This window comes from Vitis vinifera, chromosome 15 (genome assembly GCF_030704535.1).
Source record: "Vitis vinifera cultivar Pinot Noir 40024 chromosome 15, ASM3070453v1".
In the NCBI taxonomy this organism is placed as follows: Eukaryota; Viridiplantae; Streptophyta; class Magnoliopsida; order Vitales; family Vitaceae; genus Vitis; species Vitis vinifera.
The window spans coordinates 14,346,369-14,356,442 of NC_081819.1; the positions used below are offsets into that span (position 1 = coordinate 14,346,369).

At 27.8% G+C, this 10,074-nt stretch overlaps 1 protein-coding gene across 1 annotated transcript; it reads left to right on the forward strand.

The window, feature by feature from the left end:
- Positions 1–6,272: 6,272 nt before the first annotated feature.
- On the forward strand, positions 6,273–9,540 carry LOC109124041 (uncharacterized). The gene has a single exon (XM_059743225.1). It carries the CDS (start codon positions 7,754–7,756, stop codon positions 8,222–8,224), a length of 471 nt encoding a protein of 156 aa, XP_059599208.1. The 5' UTR covers positions 6,273–7,753; the 3' UTR covers positions 8,225–9,540.
- The last annotated feature ends 534 nt before the right edge of the window (positions 9,541–10,074 follow it).

The following is a 10,074-nucleotide window of genomic DNA, read 5'->3' on the forward strand; positions in this document are numbered from 1 at the left end:
AATAGCTACAAACTGGGTCGAGCTAGGCTGGCCCATCCAAGAAATATTCCTGGTGCGACAAGACCAAACATACTAAAGGCCTAGCGTGCTTGGTCATGCCGAGTCACCCAATTTTTATTTGTTTAAAAACAATACAAAATATTGTTTAGAGAAAAAGTTTAAAAAATGATAAAATTTTGAGATAGAAAATGAAAAAAAAAAGTGTGAATTATGTTATTATAAATTGGTATTTGTTTTTAAAAACTATTTAAAAAAATATCTTTTGAGAATAATTTAAGTCTACTCATATAATATTAATATTATTCCTTTAGAATATTTTGATATTGGCTTCAACTTAAATTTTTATGTAAATTATGAAAGTCATTTCTATACTTTCACTCATGCAAACCCTCTTTTCTTTTTTAAATAATAATAGTAATCCTAAAATATAACCAAATGTTAAATAGGTTATATTAAATAACAATTTCTTGTAGAATTTTTTACTAGAAATTAATAAAAAAAAATATATGATTTGGGCATGTGGATGTTACATATGATTTTTCACATCGAATAAGGAAAAAAAATAGCGTTATATACTTATGAGCTCTTTTTTACTTGTATATACATTTTAAAACCATAGATGTCGTAGTTATTATTTATCCAAAAGTAAATTACAAAAATGTCTTCAAAAGGGCCAAAGACAAAGTCCATGGGACATGGCAAGCTAGGAGTGCAACCCAATAATCAAATCATGTAGAGGTAGAACAAGTGGAAAGGAGCGGTAGAATGACCCATCAACCAACTCTTACTTTTCCTAAATTAAAGTAATGAATCAAAATATATTGTAGGGGTGTTTTGATTTAAATAAGGTAAATCAAACTTTACCTTTATTATTTGCTAGCTTCTTTCCCAAGAACCCTTGCTCGTTATCTTTTTCCCCAACACACCACAACGACCACGATTTGCAGCCTCTCAGACGACTCGGACCTTCCCACTGCTACCACACAATGACAATCGGACTATCGGAGGGAGGAGGGTTGCCTTGCCGGCGTTCAGTCACCGTTGCGGCATCGACAACGCACCAAAGATGAAAAATCTACACTCTGGTAATGGTGGATTTAAGGTTAAGTAAGTTATTCTTCAATCGTGTCTATTTTTAAAGGCTTTTGAAAGGGTCACGGGTTTGTTTCAATTTTTCAAGGGTTTTCTTTTGCAAAAGAATTTTTGATTTCTCTGAAAAATTTGATTCTTGTTGTGATGGACTTCTTTTGTAGGGAATCTGTTGATTGTTTTTTTTTTTTCTCGTCGATCGAGTTAACTCGGAATATCAGTTGAGTCATCCGAGTCCAACTGATTCAAGGCTGAGTCTAGGTAAAAATTATATCAGGTATCAGACTCGTCACAGCCGGCGTCGAGGCGAATACGACTCGATCGATTTTTTGAACCCTATTATCTTGCCAAACATCGTCTGACGGGTTTGTGCCTGCTTGAAATGTGACGACAACGATCAAACTGGAGATTATTAGTGGAACGTTGCAAGCTTCGCTGGGGAAGGAGAACGCTTAGACTCAAGACATTTTTTTTTTTTTGTTTCTTCTAACCTCTGCATATGTTTTTTGATTCCTTATTCTTCTTTTAAATCTAGCCTTGGCATTTTGGTGGGTCCACCTCAAGGTTTTCTTCCATAAATGTTTTTTTTTTCTTTTTTTTTCTTGCCATGATTTGTTTTTTTTTTTTCATCTTAATTCTAAATAAAACTTAAGTTAGCTTAAAATTAAATAATAATTAATACTAATTTGTTTGTTTTTTATATGCTAAAAATCAACATTTAATGCATTAAAAAATAATTTAATATATTTCTAAATTTTTTAAAATAATAGAAATTATTTTAAAAGTTGTTGAAATTGAAGTCATGGGAGATGAGAAGAAGTACTAGTATGAAGTGATAGAAAAGAAAGGTGAAAAAAAAAAAAAAGATTCATGATGATAAAATGGGTTCGAGGTTGAGATTTTTTTTGTGGGTTTAAAAATGTTACTTTTTCTATTCAATACCAAATATTTAAGAATAAATAATAAGTTAAATAAAAAGTTATAAACAGACATCTAGAATTTGAAAACAAACTATTTTCAATAAGAAATTAAAAAAGAACACATTCTAAGTCAATAAATATGTTTTTTAATGTATTAACATGGAAAGAGGCTTTAGTTTTGGATGTACAACCCTCTTGAATAAATGTACACAAGTGGACCTACATTTTTCAGGTGTGTCCTCACTTGATGGCGAGACTCGCTTTTTATTTATTTAGTGAAAATTTTGATTTTTAAAAAGACTTGGAGTCGTCACTCATTGTAGTTTTTTTTAAAAGGAAAACAAAATAAGAAAGAAAACTTTATATGATTCCTGAAGGAAAAACCAAGTTTGTGAAATAAGAAGACATTAGAAAATTAACAAAAATATTGATGTTAAAAAAAGTTAAAGCTAAAAAATAAAAGTTTAGCCTTTCAAATAAAAGTTTTCAATTGCAATTAAATGAGAATTAAAAAATAATATATTCGCTGGTTGACAAACGCTTAAAGGAAACAAATATTCTAATTAAAGCCAAAAGAGAATAAAGAAAAAATAAATACTATCTTATTAACAAATTTCTTTAATGAAAAAGACAAGTTGTTAAAATCAAACAATAAATTTTGGACCTTTAATTTTGCCCTCACAAAATAAAGTTAAATTCCATATTTGAAAATTTTGCATAATTTTTGACTTAGAAACAAATTAAACCACCTTAATTTTGTGCAACTTAAATGAGAAATAAATTTACCATAATTATAAAATTTACATAAAAAAAAACTAAATTTGTCTTATTTCTCAATAAAATTTAGATATAAAATTTTCTCATAAATTGTTACTCAAGAAAGACCAAGAAAATATATTACTTATTTTGGATATAAATGGATTTAAAATAAATCTAAAAAAAAATTCTTAAACCAGAATTAAGATTTAATTGCATGTATCCACTATTTTTTTTTTAAAATTCATAACCCATTTAATTTAAAAAAAAAATTACAAATTTATGTAAATTGATTATTCAAAAATAAAAACAACAATAAAATAAAAAATATATATTGGAAAGAAAAAAAATGTACTGCCATCTTTCAAATCTGGGTGGGTTGATAGTGAAAGTCGATGACTCATCCAAAACCACTTTTCAAAACGGTGGGCTTCAAAATTGCCTTTCAAATTCAAAGACAACTGCACAAGATGACAAACAATTTTTGGTGGATTCGAAAGATTTTAGATCTGCGGACTTTAAAGGAATTCAAATCCGTCTCCAAGAGCTTATATAAGGCCCTCTCTTCTCATTGTAAGGTATCAGAAGTTTTAGAGAGAAAATCTTAAAGAAAGAAAACAAAGTGAGATTTCCTTCTATGATAGCCTTGTAATTGAGAAAGCTCTCAAATTTTGTTGCAAAGCTCTCTGCAAATATTGTAAGTCTCAAATTTTCAAAGTTCTTGTATATGGTTTTATTTTGAATGAAATTTTAGATTTCAAATTCAACTATGCACCAAGTTTATTATTGTGCATTCAAAGAACCTCTTTGAAAGTTTATGAGCTTTCTAGAAGCTCTATCAAAGTTATTTGGGTTTTAAGTGAGATCATTGTGACTCCTCCAGATTTAACCGAGAGATTTCTTTAAGTTCTTATTGATTTTCGGATTGAAGTGTTTTTCTTTCTACATTTTTTGTTCATTCCCCCGATCCTGCTATTTATTGGTATTGGAGCCAATCTAGTTAGTTTTCAAATTTAATTTGCCATTTTATTTTATGATTATTTGTTTAAATCTCAACTACTTAGCGTTGGTCAGCCCTTGTATCTGTTGGTAAGTCGTTATAGCCATGGTGGTGTTTAGGTGTTCCCAGTGGTGGTCCCACTAAGTTGCCCAGGATTTAAACAAAGAAACCATAAGACAAAAATGTCAAATTTGTTTGGAAATCTTTCTAGAAGTAGCTCTCATAGTAATACGAGTAGGATGGAACATGATTTCAAAATGTTAGAAGAAAATACTTCAAAATTTGAGAATCAATTGATACTTTGGAACAATACATCAAAAATTGGGAAATGTCAAAACAAAATATCAAAGATATTTATCAAATAGGAACTTTCAAATTTAGATCAATGTATAAAATTGAAGTGTCGAAAAACACACATTCTATAGGATTAGATACTAAAACTATAGAACTCCTTAATCCAAGAGACATCAAACTCTTAAGGGATCAATATTACAAAATCCTTCATATAGAAGCCATATAGGCGTCAGTTAAACCCTTAACCCAGATTGGGTTAAATTGGTTAGACGTTTTCGTATATCTAAATATGCAATTATTTATTTGATTTTGCAATTTGGAGCTATATGCCCTCTTTTGCCACATTTGAAACATTTTATATCTTCTTTATCTATTTTCTTTTTTGAGGGAAAATTTTAATATTTTTTATTGGAGTGTTTCTTGTGTTTAGGCTTCCTATAAAAGGATTCTTCTTTGAAATTTGAATATTTTTTATTTAACTTTTTCTTCTTAGATCTATAGAATTTTTCCTGTTTGGCTGAAGGAGGGAAAGGATTATCATACCCATATTGAGCACAGAATGATCCTAACTCTTTCTTTGATGTTCTAAGATCCTTTTTAAGGGTAGCATTAACCTTGATTAGAGAACAAAGATTTAATGCTTATTGACTAACAAAGTTTGCTAATTGGCCATAGGTCAAGGAATCATAAGGGATAATACCATTGTACATCTCTTTGATTCTCATTTGAACTCTTTGACTAAAGGATTTTGGTAACCCATTAAGGAATCTTTCTTTCCAATAGGGTTGGTTGACATCAGTTCTTGAGTGGACTTTAGCAAAATATACTTCTTTATACCGTCTATAGTTACTCAATTTTCTGCATCTAATGTTTTGAAGGATTTCTGAGGTACGAGCTTGGAAAGTAATTGGATCTGCAAGAAAATGTTTGGTTATAGCAAAGATTAAGGTGTGAACCCAATTTTGGTTTCTATTTTCATCTAAGCTGGTTTGAATGAAGATTTTTTCTTCTTCAGTAAGAGCATTGTCCCACCATCCTTTGAGCTGGCTTGTGAATCTTGCTATCAAGTGTACACAGATCCTGTAATCAAAGTTTCCTTTGGATTTATAGGTTATAGAGGTCATGATCATTTCTTGAAGAATATTCAAGACTTGATGATCATTTACACCATCTATGTTCCATTTATAGATGTCATTTCCATCATTTTTTGATTGGATTATTTGGCTTCTTTCTTCATATTGAAGATCGGGAGGAGTTGGTCTAGGATAATAATCCTAGTTTTGGTTTGCTATATGAAGTAATGAACAATCCTATTTATTTGAGGGTCTTGTTCCTAAAAAATATTTTGTATTTGATTCACATTTGTTGGAGTGATTTCTTTTATTAAACCTGATATTTCAAAAGAATTTGTTGCATTAGTTTATTCTAGTGTAGATATAAATTGTGTACATGAAGGATTAATTCCTACTGTATGCTTTGAAAAAACTTTTCAAGGAGCTGTTAGTGCAAACACTCAACCTTTACAGATAGATTACAAAATTTCAAATGTTCATATTTGTAATAAGAATATTTGTTTCAAGACTTTTCTTTTACTTGTCAAAGACATGAATAAAGAGATAATATGAGGAACACCCTTCCTTGCTCTACTTTATCATTTTAGAGTAGATGAAGGACTCAAAAAAGTTTATAAGGGCCAGGAAATTTGTTTCAAATTTATTAGCTCTTTAAAAATGAAAGAATTAAATATTCTTGAAGATAATAAAGTAAATCTAATTCAAAAGAAGAAACAATATATCAAATTTATAAGCAAAGAAATACATTAGAAAATAATGAAAGAAAATATTTTACAAAAAGATAAAATCAAACAACGAAATAAATTTTGGACCTTTAATTTTTCCCTCACAAAATAAAGTTAAATTCCATATTTGAAAATTTTGCATAATTCTTGACTTAGAAACAAATCAAACCACCTTAATTTTGTGCAACTTAAATGAGAAATAAATTTACCATAAATTATAAAATTTACATAAAAAAAACTAAATTTATCTTATTTGTCAATAAAATTTAGACATAAAATTTTCTCATAAATTGTTACTCAAGAAAGACCAAGAAAATAAATTACTTATTTTGGATATAAATGGATTTAAAATAAATCTAAAAAAAAAAATTCTTAAACCAAAACTAAGATTTAATTGCATGTATCCACTTTTTTTTTTTTTTTTTTTTTTAAATTCATAACCCATTTAATTTACAAAAAAAAAAAAAAAATACAAATTTATGTAAATTGATTATTCAAAAATAAAAACAACAATAAAATAAAATAAAATATATTGGAAAGAAATAAATGTACTGCCATCTTTCAAAATCCCTCAAGGAGAATGTTTTAAATAGAAATTTCAATGGATAAGTTATTCTTCTTGGATAATATATTAAAATAATATATAAAAATTGAATTCTTTTCCACAAGGGCAGTTATAAATTTTTATCCCACTTATGGTATTGGGGATGTAGAAAAAAACAAATAGTATTTTAGAAAAATTTGAATAGAAATTAGAAAAATATTCTAAATTTATGGTATTTGGTGATAATGAAGTAGGAATACTCTTTGCTATAAAAAACAATAAATTTTAAAACTTACATTAAAATTGTTTTTCCAAAATAAAATTTTAACATAAGAATTTGAGAATTTTTTTCTATAGTCTCAAATTATTTTTATTACTACCATCCAAAACTAAGGTCTCTTTCCATATTAATACATTAAAAAACATATTTATTGACTTAGAAGGTGTTTTTTATTTTTTATTTTTATTTTAATTTCTTATTGAAAATAGTTTCTTTTCAAATTTTAGATGTCTATTCATAAATTTTTATTTAACTCATTATTTATTCTTAAATATTTTGTATTAAATTAAAAAAGTAACATTTTTAAACCCACAAAAAAAAAAAAAAAAATTCTCAACCTCGAACCCTTTTTATTATCACAAATCTTCTTATTCTTATCACCTTTCTCTTCTATCACTTCATCTTTTTAGACTACTTCAACTTCAACAACTTTTAAAATAATTTTTATTATTTTAAATTTTTTATAAATATAATTGTTTTGAGAACCGGATCAAGTATTGAATTGAAAAGTTACCGATTCACAGTTTACTAAGGTCGAATCGTGGTTGATAAATTATATTTTATTAAAATAAAAAATAATTTTAAAATATATATAATTAAAAATGAATAATATTTATGATATTATTTATTCATTTTTATATAAATGTATTAATATTTTGAATTTATTAAACAAAATATATATAATATTTAAATATGAAAATATATTGAAAATGAAAAAAAAATTATGTGATTTTTATATATAAAAATTATTTTTTGAAATAAATCCTGGGGCGGGGGTGGTGGTGGTTGTTGCAGTTGCAGTTAAATTATTTTTTTAATGCATTAAAATGTTTGTTTTTAGGATATAAAAAACAAACAAGTTAATATTAATTATTCTTTAATTTTAAGCTAAATTAAGTTTTATTTAGAATTAAGATAAAAAACAAAAAAAACATGACAAGTAAAAAAGGAAAAAGAAAAACATTTTTGGAAGAAAACCTTGAGGTGGACCCACCAAAATGCCTAGATATAAAAAAAGAATAAGGAATCAAAAATCATATGCATTGGAAGAAACAAGAAAAAAAAAAAAAAGATGTTTGAATCTGAGGGTTCTCCTGCATATGTTGGGAGGAGCTGGCACAAATACTTCCAGTATCAAGAAGGCAGGGATTCCCCCAGCGAAGCCCGCAACGTTCTGCTGATAATCTTCGGTCTGATAGCTACCGTCACATTTCAAGCGGGCGTGAACCCGCCGGGCGGTGTTTGGCAAGATAACGACAATGGGCATGTGCCAGGAACTGCTATTTATGCTTCCCAAAAGGCAACCTTCTATCTTTTCTTGATTTTTAACACTATGGCTCTTTCTACTTCGCTTCTCCTGGTTTTATATCTCACCCACAGGTTCCCTTTCTATGTGGAAATCTGGGTTGCTATTATGGGAATGGGCGTTACTTATGGTTCTGCAATTTTTGCTGTTACGCCTGGGCATTCTGTGCGTTTTCGCTATGTGATGCTTGCCGCTGTCGTGCCATGGCTGCTAAGGCTTTTGCTTCAGTTGTTCTGAAGTTTCAAAGCAAAGCTTTGTAAGTACTTTTTGATAGAAACCATGATTTACGCAGCGGAAACAAATCATGATGAAACAAGCATGGAGGCAAGCCAAAACCATAGGTAAAAGACTGACCTTTTTCTATGCTGAAAACGCCCACAATCTCCTACAATCTTCTGCCGTTTACCTTATCAATTTCCGGACTATGATTTCTGAGTAGGTAGAAAAAACAATAGCTAGGGTTTTCTGCTCTCTTTTCTGTTTCTAATATATCTTTCTTCGATGGGAAGAAGACCGTTTTCTTAGAAACTCTTGAGCGTATATTTTGCAACATCTCCCTTAAAATGCTCATTTTAAATAAATTAGATTATCTATTTTTAATTAAATAAAATTTAATTAAAAACTAATCTATCATTTATTTAAAACACATAATTCATGTATAGTCCAAACAATTAAGGCACAGTAGGGACCGTAGGAATAAAATTAACAGGGCTACTAATTATAATAAGAATTCATACAGGACCAGTATATTCTCATTATAATTAATCACAAATTATACCACTAAAAATTCATGATTGAACTCCTTATTAATCTTACAATTCCATTACATAATAATTTATGTTTCCCACGTTAAGATTACAGATGCTATTTACATCAAACAAATTACTGACAATTTATTTGAGTAACAATAGATCTTCAAGATTGTCGCTTAACTTAATTCATGTGTCGGATAAAAATCCACCTGCAGGGTTTACACTATGAAACCTTATAAGCTTACTTAAAGTGCATCATCAATCTCTATACCGAGACGTGGATTCAATCATTATTTAATACATCGCAAACATAAAGCGTCTTTGTCCAACTCATCGAGTCTTATCGCTCCAATAAATGAAACTCACTCTTTAATGAATCAAAACACAAGACATTTTATATTTGCTCATATTAATTAAATCATGATTAAAAACATAAATCTTATTTCTAATGTCCTAGAGAATATGTTTTAATAGTCAGTACAAAACATCCATTCTCTACTTGGTCCAGTTAGTTATATATAAAATATACTAATACAATTATTATTAAATTATGCCGAAAGATTAATTTATCTAATGCAAATCTCCAATTAAATACAAAGAAATAATTGTTTATAGAATGACATCATAATAACATACTATTAAATTCACGCTTATGCATGGTTAATAGTATATCTCTATCACTTTTACACGAGATGCTCATTCTTATTGCGATCAAATCTTCTGTCATAATAATGTCTGTTCATCATTCATTATTCAGAATTCAATCAGTAGATCTGGATTTTCTAGCTTTGATACTTCAAATATTTGTGTGTGAATATATTCCTCGACTTTGAAAGGTCATGATATACAGTATATGCATGTGTATTATTATTTTCATGTAATTGGTAATTGTTTTTGGAAACCATTTTAATAAATAATTTTTTATAATAGTTTTTTAAAACCGTTCTATAATATTTTATAAAATAAAACTTTGTTGGGGATCGTGAAAAGTTTTTAACTAATTTTTAATGTTTTTAAATATGTTTTAAAAATAATTTTTATATTTATAGTTTTATTTTTAATCATTTTTCATATTTGTGTAATTATTTTTTAAAATAACCCTTTAAAAACAAGTGAAAATATTTTATGAAAATATTATAGTCTTATTTGGTAACTGTTTTTGAAAAATAGTTTTTAATATTTTCTCATATTTTGTAGAATAAAAGTCTATTTGGAAACCTAAAATATTTTTAACATATTTTTAATATTTTTAAATATGTTTTAAAAATAATTTTTATACCCACAACTTTATTTTTAATCATTATATATATGTTTATATAATTATTTTTTAAAACA

What these genes read in the sequence shown, in the direction of transcription:
- LOC109124041 (XM_059743225.1), top strand. Translation starts at nt 7,754, where the DNA reads ATGTTTGAATCTGAGGGTTCTCCTGCATATGTTGGGAGGAGCTGGCAC.